This window comes from Oryzias latipes, chromosome 4 (assembly GCF_002234675.1).
Source record: "Oryzias latipes chromosome 4, ASM223467v1".
NCBI classification, from domain to species: domain Eukaryota; kingdom Metazoa; phylum Chordata; class Actinopteri; order Beloniformes; family Adrianichthyidae; genus Oryzias; species Oryzias latipes.
The window spans coordinates 18,004,771-18,025,424 of NC_019862.2; the positions used below are offsets into that span (position 1 = coordinate 18,004,771).

General features: G+C 37.0%; 1 protein-coding gene across 1 annotated transcript in view; it reads left to right on the top strand.

Moving 5' to 3' along the window:
* Window positions 1–9,138: 9,138 nt before the first annotated feature.
* LOC105357257 (contactin-associated protein-like 3) overlaps window positions 9,139–20,654 on the top strand; it is a 62,332-nt gene continuing 50,816 nt past the window's right edge. Inside the window, exons 1-2 of the mRNA XM_023953860.1 lie at window positions 9,139–9,424; window positions 19,756–19,869. Of these exons, the coding sequence (XP_023809628.1) occupies window positions 9,340–9,424; window positions 19,756–19,869 (199 nt within the window). The 5' untranslated portion in view covers window positions 9,139–9,339. The remainder of the gene's footprint in view (window positions 9,425–19,755; window positions 19,870–20,654) is intronic.

Genomic DNA, 20,654 nt, shown 5'->3' on the forward strand with positions numbered 1-20,654 from the left:
GCCACCACATCCATCTTGTGCTGATCTTGCAAAAAGTTTGCAAACTGTGTTGCTTTTTGACTCTTGAGCTGCTGTAAGAAAGCAGCTATTTCCTTTCGGATGGACCAGAAGCGTTCCAGTGCATTGCCTTTACTCAGCCATCTCACGTTGTTGTGGAGTAGTAGGTCATTTGCATTTGCATCCATTTCCTTCAAAAATTCTCTCAGCAGTCGATGCTGATGGGATGAGGAAGCCCTCAGGAAGTTTATAAGTTTCATCATGGTATTCATTACTTCAGCAAATTCTTCAGACAGAATGGCACAGAGAACAGTCTGATGTATGATACAGTGGTAGGCTATGAGATCAGGGTTGTCTTGTTTCATCCGCGCAACAGCCCCCTTCTCTGTCCCAACCATGGCAGGTGCACCATCCGTGGTGACTGACACTACTTGCTTCAGATTAATCTTTCTTTTTGTGAGCATCTCCTTTATCCCCTCATATATATTCCTCTCCTCTTGTGTGTGTCTCAAGTGGTGTTGAACCTAACATGTCCTCACACATCTCTTTCTTCTCTTTGTGAGGAAATCTCACATACACCAAAAGCTGGGCATTATCTGTTACATCTGTGGACTCATCAATGGCTAAGGATATGCATGCTGCGTTCTGAACAGCTGCATCAAGCTGTGCCAGCACATCCTCTGCTAATAGTTCAGTTTTTCTAGTTGTTGTTGTAGCTGACAATGGGATTTTTTTTATTTTTTCACACGTCATCTTTTAGTTTACCATCAAGTAAGGTTTCTGCAGCCGCGTTTAAGCACTCCTTTACAACTGTCACATCGCTGAATGCTTTCTTGTGTTGCGCCAAAATCCACGCGATCTTTAACGAACACTCATTTGCACGTTGCTGCCCGGTAAATGCATGCGTGATGACACGAGTAGACCTGTCATACTGTGCTTTCAATTCGATGATTTTACTTGCCCTCACTGCGGACTTCTGCGGGTACATTTCCTCAAACGACCCGTGTTTGGTCTCATAGTGACGCTTAACGTTGCCACTTTTGATTAACGCCACATTTTCACAGCATATGAGACACAAAGGTTTAGAACTGGCTGCAGGCAGAATAAACATGTATTTGTCCGTCCATTCATCTTTAAAAGTTCGGTTTTCAGCATCTACTTTTCTCATTTTTGAGCAAGCCATTTTCTCTCATCTCCTCTCCATCTCTCTCTCACACTCGCTGTTGCTGAAAGGTAAACAATCGATTTGATTGGCTTGGCTATTGATGACGCTCCTGTCATAATTACTAGATTAGCTGCGCATGAACAAATGATTTATATTTTTATTAATATCAAAAGTTTTAACGGGTCCGGGCAGACTCGTCACTCGGTCCGGACTCGGACCGCGGTCCGCCATTTGACGATGCCCGACCTAAATGTTTGTGTCCATTCTGCCAGAAATGAAAAATAATATGTTCACTGGATTCAAATAACCTCTGATTTTACACTTACTCAAAGCTCAAGTTTTTTTTAAGTTTTTTTTTGCAATCCCAGAAGACAGCTAATTGGAATTTCCTGACTCCAAATTTAACTGTGCACTCCAGCAAGTTTCCTGATTTGTCTGGTCATTTAACATGAAATTCTGGTTTACCAGTTGAAAAAGCAGTCTAATGAGCACCAGTGGAGTGCTAACAATCGGGAAATAAAAGCCATGTGTCAGAAAATAACCGTCAAGCTGTTCAGAGGCAGTGGTGAGTAGTATGTAGGAAATGAGGAGTGTTAAAACCGGGAAGCATCACAAAACTGATGCTTTTTTTAAGTTAGTCACATTGGAGATTGGAAAAGTGAGGTAAATTAATTGTTCCATAATGAGCGGAATGGGTCATTGAAATTTTCTAAAAGCTGCTCAATGCAAGAAATAATAAAAGCAATTGACTTAAAATTTAAAACATAAAGTCCTACAGGCAAAAACAGAAGAAAAAATGATGTTTTTTTTGGTACCATGCAAACGTACTTGTGAGTAGCCTTCTGTGCATTAAGCATAGAAACTTCGTGCAGAAGCGTTCATGTTTATATTGATTTCAAGGGAGATATTTACACTAAACAAGGCAAACTATAAACTCTACACAGCTGTAGTGACTTCAGAGTTCGAAGAATATCATTTTATCATTGTTGTGACCTGTTGTTGTTGTCTGAACAGCCCTTGCAGCTTTACTGGGGTCCTTGTGGGAGCTCACTAAAATTGATATAGTGCAAAATTTCTAACCTGCTTAGATCCAAAAACCTTTGTGGAAGACTAAATTACTCTTTTAGCCAGCTTAAAAGTGAGAGTATCTGGGATGAATGTAGTCATGAGGACGTAAAGCATCATTTTGTAAACTCATTCATTTCATTTACACTGCATTTTAACTACACTTAATTCATTACACTGAGTACCATGTATGGAAGGTCAAAACAAAGTATATTTTGCAAAGACTAAGTTAAGTTAAAAAGCAAAAAAAAACTCATTCAGTTTCATTAAATGTTCAACTTTTCCCAAACATGAGTTTTAAAATGCTCCCCCTTATTTTGAGTTTTTTTTTTAAATGCGTTCTGTCTTTCCCTTTTATTCAAGTCTCAAAACTGCACCTGTACTAGAAAGTTTTTATTCTCATGCCCCACGGTCAGTCCATACTAGATAGTTTAATACATTGTATTAATTTTCAGTGATAATAAAATTATGTTTCAGTCTCCTGCCTGTGTATTGATCTTATTTCTCTTCTTCCCTTGAAATAGACTGGTCTCCCCTGCTTACTTTACAGTTTTTTTGCAAACCTTTTTTTGCAGACTGAGTGCATGCATTTATTTATTTAGTTGAACTCAAAGACACACTGCGACACATCCTGTTTGCCCTAAAGCGCAGCTGATTGTGATGATAGGCACGGTCACCTTAGTAAGCTGCAATAAAAATTTAATCATCTCATATCAGCTGAAGTCAACCATAAAGAGCACTGAAAGGAAATAACCTAATTTTCTCTCAACCTTAAGACACTGAATCAGTGCACACTTACACACCTGCACACACATCTCTACACACACACCTACACAAACACCCACATTATACTAATATTGATGAGCATTTGATATTCACACACATACATACACACACAAACGCATATATACAATATATAGACCTAGAATTGTTACAATGTTATTGAAACAAAAAATATATATATAAAATAAAGTATTATGACGCAATACTACAGTAAAAATATTGAAATACTATAATAATTAACTATTTTCAACCTAAAAATAAGATCCCCTCCATGAACCACCACCTTAACTTGGTGGAAGAATTTGAGAGTTCGAGTGGTTGTCAACGTCCAGGAGCTGGAAAAAGGAAAACCACCAGCTGAAGAGGCAACTGCAAACAGCTTCCCTTCAAGAACTAAACTAATCTTCAAAATACCCTTAACCCTTGTGCAATCCTTGGCACTTTAACATTGGGAGTTGGGTCATCTAGGCCCACTAGACAGTGCGCTGAACCTTTTTTCTTCAATGATTTGTGATCTTCATTGGTGTCCAGCCTGTTTCTTGAAAGCCAACAGCTTCAAAAATAAAACAATGAAACTCAGCAATGTTGGTGTTAGTTCAGCAAGTTCTATTTTTCACTTTGACATAATGTTCTTCAGCAGTTCTGCTTTGTTGCAGGTCAGGTGCCTCCAAGTATTCGAGTAGTCTGCTATCATTCCATAGCTAAGGCTTGTTGAGTATGATCATGTGGCAGCTTCATCAGTGTTGGCAGGACGCTGTATCAGTGGGGAAATGAACGAGACATCATGCAGTTAATTCTGCCTTACTGCTCAGGTTTTGTTAGTGTTCATTTGAGAGGTGCAGTAAAGCAGGAAAATAAACCCACACAGAGCAAATTTATGCTAATTGAAGCCTCTTTGCACCTGTATCCTCTTTCAAAATATGCAGGTGACATGTAGACTGCTTGTATTTGCTCATCTCTTAGTTTACACCAATACATGGTTCTGCTAATGTAAATCCCTTCATATTACTACAACATTTTTCTTGGGGGTTACTGCCCCGAGTGCTCCAATGACCACAGGCTCCACTGTCACCTTCACTTTCCATGCTTTCTCCTGTTCTTCTCTGAGTCCCTGGTTTTTCTCCAGTTTCTCATGTTCTTTCTTCCTGATTTTCCCATCGCTTGGTACTGCCACATCCACCACAACGGCTTTCCTCTGTTCTTTATCCACCACTACAATGTCTGGTTGGTTCACCATTACCATCCTGTCAGTCTGGATCTGGAAGTCCCACAGGATCTTTGCTCTCTTATTTTCTACCACTTTCTGTGGCATTTCCCATTTTGACATGTTCCTGTACATTTTTGCAGCCACTTGATTGTGGCGCTCCATGTATGCTTTCCCTGCCAGCATCTTACACCCTGCAGTTCTGTGCTGGATTGTTTCAGGCACCTCTTTACACAGCCTACACCTTGTCTATCACATCTTTGAAACTATTTCACCCTAAAATGTTTTTCCAGATTCCTTGTATTTATTGCAACCTAATCAACTGTAAAGAAAATGCAAATAAAAAAGTAAACAAGAATTAATGTCAAATCCATTCATATTTTAGTTTCATAAAGTTCAGCCCACTGCTGTTTTTCTGTGTCAAAATAACCCAAACAGAATACTATTAGAAAATTCTACCACATTGTATGATCCCTTTGCAAAATTCAAAGTGTTTTCACACACTGGACAACCAATATGTTTGGCCGTCATCACGTGTGTTCTCCGCTGTGATGCACTTGGTCGTTTTAACCTTGTTGTAAAATAAACCTTGTGTGCCTCAATCCAAATGGCATTTTCCAATATCAATTATAATGAATTTGTTTCTTTTTTTAAATATTTTTTCACAGCTATAGGTCGATTCAATTCAGTTTGATAAACAACGTGTCTCAGACATATCAATCTGGCTGGACAAATAATTAATCGTTACACCCCTATTAATTTAGCATTGACTTTAAAACAAAAATGTGATTTCTTTTTTTCATAGCAGAAAAAAATTCAGAAGTCAATTTAATTTAATTCAATTCAATTTTGTTTGTATAGCCTAAATTCACAACAACAGTCGTCTCGATGGTCAAGGGGTTTACCTCAAACATTACTGTGATATTGGTTAACTTAATGATAATACCTAGTATTCTGATCCTATCCCTAATAAATTCCTATTCCACATGAAACTTTTCCATATAGAAAGATTTTTGCTGGAAGGGGGTCATATTCCGGATAACCCTTACTTAGAATAAAATATTGAGGATACACATTTTACTCAGATTATTCCATGTAAACACTTCCTTCAGATGAGGACAGCTCCTGAAAAAAAAAAATTCAGTCTGTATTTTATTAGAACTTTTAGAAATTTTAGTCAACCTCTCTTGAGATGTCTGCTCCTTGTTGGCTCGTGGATGAGAACAACCAGGCTTCATGGTTCAACTACCAAAATAAAAAGGTGTTGTTACTTTTTTACTAAAATACTACGTAATGCCAAAAACAAACTAGACACAACATAAAAACGTTTTTTTTTCACAGTTTTTTTTAAACTATCTTGTACAAGCTGGAACCAGAATATCAGTTGTTGCCAGAACAGCATTTGCTGGGTTGTACATAATCTGCTCTTAAGGGAATTCCATCTAAAAAGTTGTTGATTTTGCTCATCTCCTGAAGAGATGGTCAGCTCTGGGAACTCATAAGGATGGATACATTTTCTGTTAATGTGATGAAAGAATACATTAATTGAAAGAGTGTGGCTTGGATTAAATGTAATCATCTTTTCCAGCAAATTCTCCATGTTCAGGCCTTTCTTGTGTCATGAGTAATGCAAATTGTCATACATTTGGGAGACAATTAGCCCTCAAATTCAGTTTTTAAGCCACATCACTCATCTTTAGATCTCTGTTAGGAGAAAATCTTCCCCCTTTTATTCTCTTCCTAGAAGGCCATCAATGAAGCAACAGCAGCGAACAACCTTGATAAGAAATGGCATGCAGTGAGCAAAAGGTTGAGTGGATGAACAAAGCTAAAATGCCTCCACGCCCACTCATGACCTTCACAAGAACCCACCTTTAAACTGAGGTTCTCCTGACCCTCGGGTGGTGCTGATCTTCATTTCTGAGCTCTTGTAGCTGAATTACTACTTTTTTCTGCTGGACATCTGGTTTGTGGGTTTGATAATTAGGGCATGTCTATTTTTGAAATCCGACCTTTGTCTCCTTAAATACATAATGAAGGATACATACAGTAAAAATGTTGAGGTTGTGCCAAACAATGTGACTGGCATTTCACATTCCTCATGCGGATCAAAATGACTGATGAGATGGATCAGTCTTGAATATTCATTAATCTGAGGTCTGACTAAATATTCAGAGTCTGACAGTGACTTAGAGGTGACAGTTTCTGCAGATCCCAAGAGGAGTCTTTATTTAGCTTGACAGATTTTAAATTGTGCAAACTCTTAATTGAATCTAGCCTTTTTTTCCTTCAATGTTTCATTATTTTTTATTTTTGGCAAAGAAAAATTTAGGAAATATTTGATATACATATAAATTTAACCTCACGGTTAAGATAAAAGTAACTAGAAGGAGCTGCATTTCCAGAAGAAAATGCAGGGTTGAATGCTGTACTGCTGAATGAAAGCTTAATTTGTAAAAGGAATGGCTGAACTGAGCTGAAAGAGCTTAACATTTTAAAAGTAAAATGGTTAAAATAGGTGAAAACCTGTAAAAGAGGTTAAGCACAAGAATTCCCTATGTAATTTAATGGAGCAAAAATCCTGGAAAATCCTGGAATATCTTGAAAAGTTCAAAGATTTGAAAGACCAAAAGTAATAACTGTAATAAGTTGAAAGAGCTCAACATTTTAAAAGTAAAATGGTAAAAAAAATTTTAAGGGTCCGAACCGGGTGTCGAACCCAGAACCTCATGTACCATAACTTCCCAATGCATTTTAATAGGGCAAAAATTCCCGGAAAAACTGGAATATCTTAAAAAGTACAAGGATTAGAAAAACCAAAAGTCATAGCTGGAATAAGTTAAAGGAGCTGAAGAGTTTAAAAGTTGAATGGTTAAAATAGGTTAAAAATTGTAGAAGTAGTTAAGTGTCAAAAAACGGCGGAAGATAGTATAAATAATAATAAAGAAATAAAGAGAAACAGGAAAACAAAGGGTTGAATGCTTTACAGCATTCAACCAAATATTGATTGTGATTGATTTCAATGATTGTTCTTGTTTACAGTACAGGTAATAGGTTAAGGATGATATATTTTCCAAAGTATGCCATGAAATACGTAGCTGTGGAGAATTCTAACACAGGAGAACAAAGACTGTAATGAAATAAACTTTTTTGAATATATGGAACATATTGAAACTTGGCAGAATAACTAAAAACTGAATCTTGAATGATGTGGTACCTGCTATCTGTTGCTGTTAGAACAGGCAGAGGACTACAGAACTTTATGTACTTTTAAAAAACTTACTGTTTTGATACTGTTTTGACGGAAGTGAAAGATATGTATTTGCTTTATCAGTAGGGACCATGTCAAAAAATAGTCTGAAGAAGTATCTGAATTTGCCAATGTGAGAAGAAACTTCTGAGCAGCTAATCTGCAGACATCTGGGTTTTAATATTTTCTTAAATTTCGATTCAAAATCAATTTCCATGCAAAAATCATTTTTTTATCAACATGTTAAGTTGACTACATTTCACCAGGTTTTAATGCTTATCTTTAGTCAGACAAAGTGGTTTGTTGTATGTTTTAAATGCCAGCAAAGACTATAAAAAAAGTTTTTTCTGCATATTGGCCATATGGGCTTGTACCAAGAAGACTGGGGGGAACACACTGGGATGAAATGAGAGACGAAGACCAAACTATCTACAGCATCTAGTCTAGAGTCTCTTTTCACGGTTGACCATTTAGTGCACATTGTTGGTGCCCCTGTGTGAAAGTATAACCACAATGTCTACAAAACAAACCTAAACTGGGGAAAACTAATCATATTTGTAATTTGATTGAAAATCTGCCAAATGACTTCTGAGAATGCTTTAAAAACTGACTCAGAAGAAAATCATGTTTTTAACATGTTATCTTTAACAATTCAAGCTAAAATATTGCATTTCTGAGTATTTCTTTATTCAAATTGTGGTGAATCAGGAGCAGATGAAAAAATGCGGTTGGAAAAAGCTTGTAGCAGTGACGTACGGAAAGCCACAAGCTCCCTGCTCTGCTCCATTCTGATGCAGACACACAGAGCAATGTACGACTGTGTTTTCCTCGTCTGAGCTGATGTCTCGCTCAAAACTGTACTTCTGGATAGCTCCAATATTGCTCACCATTTTTGATTTGAGGGGCTGTAAGCAAGTGATTATATGTCTTCTTTTGTCATGTCTCAGTTTCCTAAATTAAAGCAAAGAAATGAAATGAAATTAATTTCCATGACATTAAATTTACAAATGTAATACAAAAAATTGCAGTTAAAACAAGTAACTCTGTCCCAACAAAAAAACAATAAATAATTACATGATTAGTCATCGTGTCTCATTATAATTTGTAAATTTACTATTAAACAAACATGATTGATATGAGTTTGTAAGTACACATGAGAGGAAAAGTTTTTTAATCTATCTGAAATAATTCCTTCATTAGTATGAAGAATTATTGTTCTAATGACAGAATTTGGTAATTAAAACTAGCAAAAAAGTTGTTAGGAATTATGAGGAATTGTGAAATTACTTCTCAATGATTGATGGTGACCATGAACACATTTTTTTGTCCTTTGATTTAAGTGTTGAAACTGTGTCTCTGCTGTCTAGTTAAAGACGTATTTCTCATTTACATCATAAAAACATCTGGATTAGAATCTTATTATCAACATAATAGAACAAAGTTAAGAAGGGGACATGGTCCTTGACCTAAACATCAATAATATTCCCAAGAAGCTAAATAAAACAGCGCCATCCTGTCACTCTACTGTAAATAAAAAGTCTCTGAACTCCATTTAACACAGAACTACTTAAGGATCTCTGCAAGCAGATCAGTGCTGTTTATGAACCTCCCGGAGCCTCATGAAACCCATCCTCCCTTTTTTCTTCCCCCTCTCCATCACTTGACGGAGGACAGTCAGTGTGAATGCATCCTTCCTCCTGACTGCTTTCACTCGTTGCTGCAGGCTGTGCTGCAGCACAGCGCACCACAGCGGAGCTGGAGAGGAGCAGAGGAGAGAAGCCAACAGCAGCGGAGAAGAGGAGGAGGAAGAGGGAGGACGCAGCAGATACCCTCCGACAGGCGGGACTACACTCTGCAGCATCCCTTGGCTTCAAAATGTCTCTGGGGAGTGGGAGACTCATTAGGATTATTGCACTCATTGCCTCGCTTCTGTGTTGCTGCTGTGGGACAGAAGGAGAAGGTGAGCAGCTCGGGGATGCCTCCTGAGAAAGATGTACTGTTGTTTGTTGAAGGGAACTTTAAAAAGTCAGGGCTTTGCCAATTAAAAAGGAATTCATGAAGACAGAAAAACATACCTGGATGGTCAGGAACATGTAGCACTTTCAGAAGCTTTTGTCTTTTAGATTCTCATGTAACTCATCAGAGTTCCTTTATCTGGAGCTTAAATGAGCCCCCAGAAAAGTTTATTAACACTTAAGTCATAATCATTCCCTTGATTTAATCATTTTGTATTGATTATAGTGAAACATTCTTTTTGCATTGAAATACTACAAACAGAAACACTTTATTCTGTTTTCTACTTAAAAATTTCACAGCTCTTCTTCCTGATGTTGGACCTGAACAAATATAACAAAAACTAAGAGACTGTTTCAATCTTTTTTTTAATTTTATTTCTTTTGTAGAATCACTCGTTTTCATCAAAGAAAACATATGAAGCACAGAAGAACAGAGACGGGGCTGCGGCTGTGCATCTCCTTTTTTCCTGCTTTGAGACATTTTCTTTCTCTTAGACTTGGAAAAGAAATGAGCAATGTGTCCCAGAAATTTGTCAATTTCGGGGGGGATTTTTCTGTTCATTCTGGTCCGCAGCAGCGGCTTGAAAATGCAGCCTTAACCCTGCAGACCTCCAGCTGCTGATTTTTTAAAAGAAAGCAAATCCCACAAGTTGTCTTTTTTTTGTGTTTTATTTTTGTAATTGATGTTTATGAAAGTTAAAAGGATTCACGAGGTACATGCTGCTGCTATATTACTCAAATATCATTTGAATGTCCCTGAAGTGTAGGTTTTTTAGTATCATTGATTTTATAACTCACCAGTAGAGCCAACTTCATTTCATGCTCTCTGCAAAAACTGCAATAGATCTCTAGGTTTATTCTGTTCTCAAACCCTCGAGTGCATGTTAAGCTGCTTTCTCTTTGGAGGCTTTAATAAATAGCTTGAAGAGCTGCATAGCTGAACTGGTTCAGTGAAAACTCAGACTCAGTCATTTCATTATTGACTGTATTGGAGCCTTTTCATTTACTCGTGTTAATTAGATATTTAGAAATTGATTGAGGAAATGCATTAGTGATCAGGATATAGAGGAAAATAATTGGGGAAGACTGTGATTTCAGAGGTGTTGATTGTTTGGAAAATACTTTAGATCAAGAAAAACCGGGTACTTTTTGGCTCAGTTTGACGGAAATTTAAATTAATTAGGTTCATTGTATTTGTTTACACACAATTTCCATTGTTTTTCTGTAAGAAAATATACATTGTTTGAAACGTTAGAGGCACTTTTGGGTATGGGGGTGGCTTTAAGGCACCTGTTATGAGTAAAATAGGACTGATCACAAAAGGAATAATACTAAAATAGAAAGTCAGACCCTAAAAATATTGCAAACAGAAGCGGGGCACACTTATTTCACGTAGTGCTGGAAATTAAACTTCCACTGTTCTGTTTTATTATTAATTATTTGACTGACTATGTTTCCAAGCTTTAAAAGTCATTATTAGTTCGTTTAAATTTTTTTTTCAATACTGTGGACCCTTTATGGAGATCTCCCAGCAGATGGCACTCATCAACACAAATTGCTTCTGCACCTATTTACAGGTCTGGACTCCCTGACTGAAGCATTCTTGAACCTCACCACCATTTTTTGAAGTGCAAATCTAATAGTCAGGCTAACGGTATTTAAAACTCAAGCTTTTAGGGTTCATTCTTTTTATTGCAATAACCTCATTTCCCTTCTATTTTGTAACACATCTGGTAAAGGCTCACATGCAGCAGCTTGGGTGTTAAAGCCAAGGTAAAGTCACAGTGCATTCAAATGTAAAACATGTAATCAGGTAAGAACAAAAATAAATGAGTTCCAGACAAACAAAAACATGGGTTTTGTAATGTACACACAATCTATTTGACATTGATACCCTGGTACACCAGGGGCCTGTTTCAGAAAGGAGGTTAAGTGTAAACTCTGAGTGCGTTAACCCTGGAATCAGGGAAACCCTGGGTTTTCCGTTTCAGAATGGGAGGTTTGTTAAACCAGAGAAAGCAGAGTAAGTCAAACCCGTTCCTGAAAGAGAGGTAACTTATACTCGGAGTCAGTGTCCATGTTTACTTATGCTGTGAACCTAACCTGGTCGGGAGCAGGTTTTATTCTCCAAACTCAAGGTTTCTGCCAGTCCCCTCCCCTTTTTAAAGACGAAGCGGTATTTTTTGCTTTAACCTTCATTGCCCACATTTCCGTCACACAGAGACGGTCTAAGTGACAAGAATGGCTTGTTCTTTTTTGGAGGACCCAATAGACGAGGAGGCTGCATTAATTCGTAGAGAATTATATTTACCTCGTACGAGGATTTTGAGACCTAGACTCGATTTTTTGTCATTTCCCCATACGTTTTTGTTTGAGCGTTACCGTTTTTCGTTGCAGTCAATTACATATACAAAATGAAAACAACATTAGGTCTTGCTATGTAGATGTTTCATATGTCAAATATTGTCAACAAAGCCTACATCCATGACATGCTCAAATTTGACCTGATTGAATTATGTTTTTATACTTCATTTTTAGCTGCTGCCATGTTCTTTTAATTCCTGCAGGATTGCATCTACATGAAAATGAAATCAGGGACATTGAATTAGATTAATGTAACAATTAATTTTTGGAAACACAATTTGCTAGCACTGCTTACTTTCTTAATCCCATATAAACCTTTTCCACTCGATCAATACAAGGGTAGTGTTGCAGCGTGTGTGTGCTGAGCGGGGTGCGAGTGCAGGTGCAGATGGGGGGGGTGTGAGCACGGAGCGGAGGTGTGTGCGTGGAATATATTGTGTTCGGAGGACGGAGCACTTAGTTAAATAAAGAGAAGGTGTCATTCCCAGAATAACTGTTTTGGAGTCATTCTTAATCCGCTCTGGAGGTTGAGGGTTTCGAACGGGAAGTGAACCCCGAAGGAGAATTCCCTTCGGCCCTGAAGGAAATCTCCCCTGCGCTTCTGACCACGGTCGGTCGGAAAGACGAGAGAAAAGAAAGGAGAAGTCTTCGCGCAGCGAAAGGTTCAACAGTAGACAAAAGTTCGCTTTTAAAAACACAATTGCATGTATTAATATTAAACTGACCAACGTTTGCAAGAGGGGGAGGTTAACAAAAAAGTCCTCTAAACATTATCAACATTAAATGCATTTTCCCCCAGATTGGTTCTGTACACTATGCAGCATTTCATGCATTTACACCAGGAATAACACTTCAAAAGTACACCTAAATATCTCCATTTTTATTTCACTCCTTACGCTATTTAAAAAGTTATTACAGCCAATATTTTATAACAATGATTTAAATGCAAACTTAGGCATTAACTTGAGCAGCTATGTTTTCCACGCTAACTGTCTCTGTTTTGCAGATGCAGCGGTGTTGCTTTTCTTCTGGAATATGTGCTCATATTCACTGTAACTCTGCAGCAGCACGTCAAGTTCAGCTGGCAAAAAATACGCAGACCTCTTTTTTTCACGGTTGCCATGGTGACTCGTGATATCTGCGCTCCATTGATAATGGCTTCTTATAGTCGCTGTGCGCACGCTTAACTCCGAATCAGTCCACTCAGAGTTGATTGACCTAACTCCGATCAGCTTCTCTGAAACAGAAAACTCAGAGTTGTTAATCCCCCGATTGACCAACTCAGAGTTCAAGTTCAACCTCAGAGTTGGTTGAACCTCCTTTCTGAAACAGGCCCCTGGACAGTTCACAGGGTAACAGAGGCAAACAACCACACACCCACATTCACACCGGAGGAACAATTTTGAGCCACTAACCTAAGAAGCATGTTTTGAACTGTGATTTTAAGCTGATGTGCTTAAATAGAGTCTCCACATGCACAGGGAGAGCATGCAGGATCCACAAAGAGAGGAGGTAAGAAGGGTTTAAACCAGGGCATTATTGTTGTGAGGCTAAATTTGTAAAAGTTTATTGCCATTAAAAAAAGGTGGTGGTGGTGGTGGTGGGGGGGGTCACGTAATTATACTCCTCATTTACCCAAAGAGTACATAACATATTTGAAAAATACGAGTCGGTTCAATAGATAAGCAGGAATGTGACTGGCAGTTGACAGCACTGAGCATCATTGTACGGTTTTGGAGTACATGATGCTCTGGAACAGGCCATAAAGGAATATTTTGAGTGAAGTTTAGGAGGGAAGCAATCAACCCCCCATTGCATTGTCAGCACAGTTCAGCACAGATGGGTTGCAGCAAGTAATCCCTCAAAAAATGCTTTCACCAATCATCAAAAAGGGGGGACATTACTCATCAGACAAATGTCAAATTCGAGCTCATCCCAGATAAAGTTTAAAGCAGGCTCTATCAAGCTTATCTGTTGACCTGATATCAGAAAAACACTTAGAACCTTCCTCAACTTTAGGATCTCAATTTCCCAGCTAAGGAAATTTTCTGCTCTACCAACAATGTGAGGCTGTTTCTACCATCACCTGTTTGTTTAAATGTCCATCATTCCCGCTGCCCGAAGGCACACCACATCATTTAGTCAAACATGAGGCGAATGCTGACATGGGACTTACATAAAACCACACCTGACAATCAGATCTTCAGCTGCGTCAACTGAAACTTATCCTGCAGATGGTCTGGAATTAAAAAAGATGGTTCAAGTTTTTTCCTTTTTTTGAGTTCAACATGATGACATATTTAGTGTTTGAAAAGAGATTCATTCAAAAAATCTGTCAATATGTTAATCTAATCCAAGGATTGGGAAAAACAAACGTTTATTTTGCAATTATCAGAACCTATTTACCAGGTAATGTTTCTTTGGTGCAATCTTGAAAAAAACAAATTTGTCTTAATTATAATTACATCAGCAGGATAAGTCAAGTAAGCCTCTCTTCTCCTGTGGATGAGACTGTGGGCTTTGTGGGTGATTGATTTTTTTCATTTTTTTTTTATTTACTGAAGGCTGAGAGAAGAAGTTTTTTTTTTCTCAGAGAGCTCAGAATTCACCTCTGCCCATTCACATCCAGGCAGAGAAAGTTCAAAGAAATTTTGCAGGCAGTTATTTTAAATTTGGATCAGTCAGTGTGCTTCATAACAGTCAAGTCTCATATCCTTTTATGACTTTTATGAGAACTTAAGCTTCAAATGATATTGCATTAAGACGCATGTTGTCTGCAAACAACCAATCTCTTCATTCTTTATTGTCAAATGATGGCACTTTAGAAAAAATTGAGAACAATAAAGACGATAGACTGCTTTTTTTTATCATGTGTTTGGAAAAATCCTAACAGGGTTTCAATTAAGTCAAGGTTACATAAAAGGTGGCAGCAGCTTTGCAGTTCAGCCATGAATCTGGATATATTAGATTAGGGACAAATACTTTAGCAATAAATGTGACAGCAATAAATGTGTAGTTTATTCATCTGGCTTTGTGACCTGTGGGATTCGGTGTTTGCTCAAGGCCAGCTCCCATGTGGAAGTCTTCCTTCCTAAAAACATTTATCAAAGAGCCCTACAGTTATGTCAGATGATTTGTTGTCGAGCCAAGAGTCGCCCACATCCAAAAGGGGAGGGTCATCATTCCCTGTCAATCACAAGTGCCTCCGCAAAGTCGAGATTTATTAGCAATCGACAAAAACTCTTGATGTTAATGTGAGGTCATACAGATCACTGCCAGTAGGAAAATCTGTACACTGTTCAAGCTTAAAAAAATTCTGAACGGTAGATCAATAGTCAAGTAAGAAATGTCAAAATCAGCTGCTGTTGGTTATTTTTGATGAAGATTTAATGTTAAGTAAGAATCCTTACCCAAAAAAATGAGTTCTATTAGCAAATATGAGCTTGATTTGAATAAATGAATAAACGTGTGCATTAAAAAACTTAGTCTGCAATTCCTCTAAGGGGTTTTAAAAACAGGTAGTATACCGCTACATTGAGACTACTGAGGTTGAAATTGAATTTGTTTTTGGAAGACTGAATTCATTCGTGTAGTAAGGAGCCTTTAAAAAGATTGGGATTGCCTGATAAAAACCAGAGAAATATGCATTTGTTCTTTCTTCTAACTCAATCTCTTTATTTGGATAAAAAGGACAAATGCTCCACTTGTTCCTGCTTGTTAAAAAAAAGTCAGAGTGACTTTCTGAAAGATTTTGCAGAAGTCACTAAAAGCATTAGATTACTTGGCAGTGTGACAGTACAGACTCTCTTTTTTATAAAGTTACTCAAAATTGAGAGCAAAAATTACAAAATATTCAACGCCAGTGTTTGTGGGATTTGTTGCTTATCTATTTCAAAAAGCAGTCTGAATGGAAATCCTAAACTAAAATAAAACAAATTCATGCTTACTGTTCTCACAAAGCTGGATGGTTACTAGTCTGAGTTAGTTGCTGTGCTAATTTACGGAGTGTCTAAATCTATAATTAAAAAATTCAGTGAACAGGAAATTTCCCAGAAGTCTCTGTTAAAAATGAGTGTGCATCAATGCTCACTAGATTGGCGAATATTTGGGGACTGGAAAAAAAATTGTTAGTTTTCATCATCAGAACACAGTGGATTCATTAAAACTCTTTGTATTTATTTCTTATTTATTTCATATTTATTAAATTTTTACTCCTTACATATTTTAAACTTAATTTTTTATAGCACTTTTCCTGTAAACACAAAGTGCTTTGCACTAAAAACAAAACAAAGCAAATGATATAAAAAAAAAAACGAAACCCTTTCACACCTCCCACCCCCTTGCTGATGGGGATAGACAAGGAAATAGGCTAAGCACGATAACAAAATTTTGGTTGTTTAATAGTTTGGAATTTATATACAGTACAGACCAAAAGTTTGGACACACTTTCTCATTCAAATAAATGGGAAGGTGTGTCCAAACCTTCGGTCTGTACTGTATATGTAAAAAAGGTAGTGTGGATGTGTCCAAATTGCATTAAAATTCAGGACATTGCATGGACATGGGAGTGGGAGAATTTAGACATAGTGAGGCTGTGGACCTATCCGGATTAACAGGTTTATCTGAAAAACTGCTGAGCATGTTTCTAAGTTATTTCACCTGGTAGTCTACAGAATATGTCAGATTCACAATTTCTTTTCCACATTTATGGATTTCATCTGGTTGTGAATAGACATGTTTTTTCTATGCCAGTTCCATGTTAGTTTTGTCATTATCTGCCTGACTGCTGCACCAAATTAGTCTTCAGAAATCTAACCTTTTGACAGTGTTTGTTAACGTGTAAAAATAACTTGACAAATGTATGACTGAGGAAGCCTGTTTCCTCAAAGACTAACGAGAAATACTGCTTCCTCTCAAAACAAGCTAAAAGAGAAAATTCCAAATGTATTCAAAAACAGGGCTAAATTCAAGATTCTTTTTTACATGTTGAAAAGTTTTATTTTACAACTTCAGGGACAACTATAGTTTTGATTTAATGGTCTTTTTCTTATTGACTTTACATCAAGTTTTATTTTTCTTAATCAATGTGTGAACTGAGCTCCAGCTTCAATTGGCAGCTATTTAAATCCGAGTTGGAATTCAGCCAGCACTATTCTTAGGTATATGTGGGGGTGTTTATTGGTGAGCCTGAAACACTATTGGATGATGATCATGTTCTTTTTGGAGGAAGGTGCCTCAAAGTTATATATAGGGCAGCAAATGGTTCAGTAATACAGAGCTACTTTTCTCAGACCTGGAAAAGCTGTCTCAGGGATTAGTGGAGTCCGAAAGTGATCCGTCCTTTCAAAAATCTCTTTTTGGGCCACATCTGCTTTGAAATCAACCAACTGCATCTGGAAAGTCCACTTAAAGTGCAATGTGACTCTCTTTGAAAACAACCCAATCTGCGATGACAAACAAGCTCTGCTTGAAGGCAGTGAGCTGGTGTTGAAATGGTTGCTGACACTGAAAATCAGTTCATCAATAAAATCGACAAAAGACATCATGCTGTCCGTCAACTTGTTCCTGCACCAGTGGGAAGTGTGCAGATCTACCTTTGACACTTCAAGTTGTTGCTGAAAAGAGCAGACAGCTGTCACAGCAGTTCACAAACTGAATTATCCTTTCCCTGTGGCCTCACTTTCATAATTTTGAGTGATATCAACCAAAAACATGAAATAGTGTTTATTAGAAAAAAATGATTGGCCTTTTTAGAGAAAGATACTACCTTCTAATGGACCAAAACTAAGCTCTGCAAAGGCAGGCTGTTCAGCTTACATCTTAGAATTGTTTGATGCTGGTAAGAAGAAGATGCCATGCCGAAGCTAGTTTTCTGCAACAATCTAGTCTCCAAGTGAAAGATCAACCCATATCATTTGGCATGACTAGATGTGACACTAAAGGCTCTCTGAAATGCTGAGATATTGGCATAAAGGGCCTGCTGTCATTATAGTCAATCTACTTTCTCATGCCAGGCAAAAAACAAAATGTCTTTTGTCCTGCTTTAGCTTTTTTTATTCGTGCTCATGTAAAGTAAGTTGGAGTATCAAGCTCAGGCTAAGTTGAGTTTCCATGTTGAAATACAGGCAAACTTTATAGTAGCTTTAGTTTTGTATCTGATTTGCTTAATTCTCTCAGAAATTTGTAGAGGGAACAAATGAAGTGAATGGCTCGGTGGATCAATAAACAGACATGATAACTGTGCCAAAGAAAGACCCTGTAAATGCCATAAAGAACCAGAAAGCAACAAGAGAGGATCTGGCAAAAAGTCCCCCCACCAAAAAAAAAACCAAAAAAAACAATCCAGGATCGTAAATATTCAGACAGGCAATAACTGGAAACATAAACAGCTGTGGAAGATTAAACACTAAAACCTGGTGTGCAGTGAAAGAGGGAGAGGTTACAAAAGCAGAACAGAAATGTCACAGTTAAGGAGGACACATACAGCACTGTCTGCTTTATTTGAGCTGGAAACATCCCACAGGTTTGTTTGATTGTGTTGAAACACTAGAACATGCACCTTGTCATTGTATGTAGAAAGTAGGGAGACACTGAAAGGATCCTTTAAGATAGGAGACTGCGGCTTGTTGAGTTTCAGGGATTTGATGGGAGCTAATAAAGGAAACTACTGATTGGGTTTTTGGATGTAGTGGATTGCTGAAAAGGATATGTTTGCTTAATTATTTTACTTATTTTTTTATTTCAGTAGTCAGTACCTCACTCTGACTCGCTCTCCTGCACAGCAGTTGACAAACATGCACTTTAAATGTTGGTTAGAAACCTGCAAGTTGAACCCAAAAGAACAGAACAGAACTGAACACAAAGCTTTTCTTATAACCATAAAATAAATAACATTTTTTAAAACTGCTTTTTTTTTTTTTGTCCATTAACAGGTTAAGTTCAGTGTCATATTATTTTGTTTGTTTTATTTTGTTGTGGGATTTCTTTTTGTCAAATACTGTAAATTTGAAAGAACAATTTCAGTTTGAAAATGCAATTTAACTAGCTCAGTGTAAATTAAACGGGATTTAATGTTGACCCCAAAAGGCATTAAGCAGGCTTAGAAAATGGATGGATAAATGAATTGATGAAAGAATTAGTCTTTAAATATATTCAGATATTTTTTATTAACATATGTCAATGTAACTGTCTTGTTTTTTTTAAACTTTGTTTTAAACTTTGCCAGCTGTAATTGTAACAAACTTTGAGCAAATGTATTGACTCAACCTTTTACAGCCTGAAACCTCAATGTACTAAACAATATTTCAAACAATATAAACTGTGTATTCCATTGCTTTCTGCAACGTATGTATTTCCCAAAAGAATTCTGACATTCTCAGACATTATACTTGTATTATTTTATTAAGAAATCCAAGATTTTAACCCAGCTGTCACTAGGCAAGATGTACTCTGTACTCTTACAGTTTAATATGTTTACAGTAGAGTCCCATTGGACGCAGCCTGGCCACAGGACATATTTATATTGACAATGATATTTCACATCTTCAGAAAAGCCATTTCCCTTCCATTTCACACATTGCAGGGATGCATTAACAAAAACAGATTAATAGTCACTTTTTGATCTTAAAGTTCTACAAAACTTGATTATTTATCCTTGACATTAATAGGGGCTTGAACAGGTTTCATGTTGCTATGTTACAGAAACCTTTAATAATAGTGTCCTTTAATGATGAATAAACCAAAATTTAAGCTAGTTTTCGCTGTAAACTTAACCCTTAAAAATTAACTTTCCAATGAGGGTTGGAGTCAAACTTAATTCAGGTTAAGACAGTAGAAATGTGATTGCATAATGGCCTCAGTGAGCTTGTGGTTTGAAGTTTAAAAACTTCTTTTGTGTTTTGTGATCCGTCAGCAGAGGTTTGTGACAAGCCGCTGGTGTCCAGGCTGCCACCATCGTCTTTCAGAAGCTCTTCTCAGCTGTCCAGCAGCCATGGAGCAGCTTTTGCAAAAGTCAACAGAAGAGAAGGTGAGAAGTTCTTCATTTATTTACCAACTCTGCTGTATCTTGTTTATACTGGCTTAAGTCGTGATTAAGATGATCAGAATGATCAGTTGTTAACGCTTTTTTTTTGTTATTCCTTTTTTTGTTGGCTACTGAAATTTCCATTTCATTGTAGTTGGATGTAAAAACAGAATCAGGCGTGTGCTGAGTGAGATCAGCATGACGTTGCAGCTTGCAAAAAGAACAGGGCCACCAAATGCCAAAGTAATTTATAGTATTCAACAACTTTCTTCTACTTAAGTTTACGACACAACATTTAAAGTTCACTTGGCATAATGTTTTTCATCAAAGATGTTTTTATGTGGCAAAATTCATAGATTTCATTTGTAAAACTACGCTGTCTTTTTCTATTTCTCGAAAAAAAAAAAAAAAACAACTTTGAACTAAAGTAACTTTTATTTGGATTATCAGAAGAATGTTTTATCTTGCAGGGCTTGATTTTTGCAAGGCTGGTAATTGGTATGTACGGTAAAGCCTGCATTATCTACTATTCTTATACCTTAAATTTTACAATATCTATTTGTAGACTAAAAAATTAAAACATTTTTCATTTAGTAGAAAAATATATTATTTTTAGAAGCCATAGCCTATATCAAGGAAGAAATGTTTTTTTTTCTGGAAAAAAAACAAAGATCCAAAAATGGTAAAAAGTACAGCTTATGAATTTAGCATCCACTACACGACTGTGTGAATGACTGAAAGTGCCATTTTGGTCTCAAACAGGCATAAAAGACAAAAATCCTTTGTAC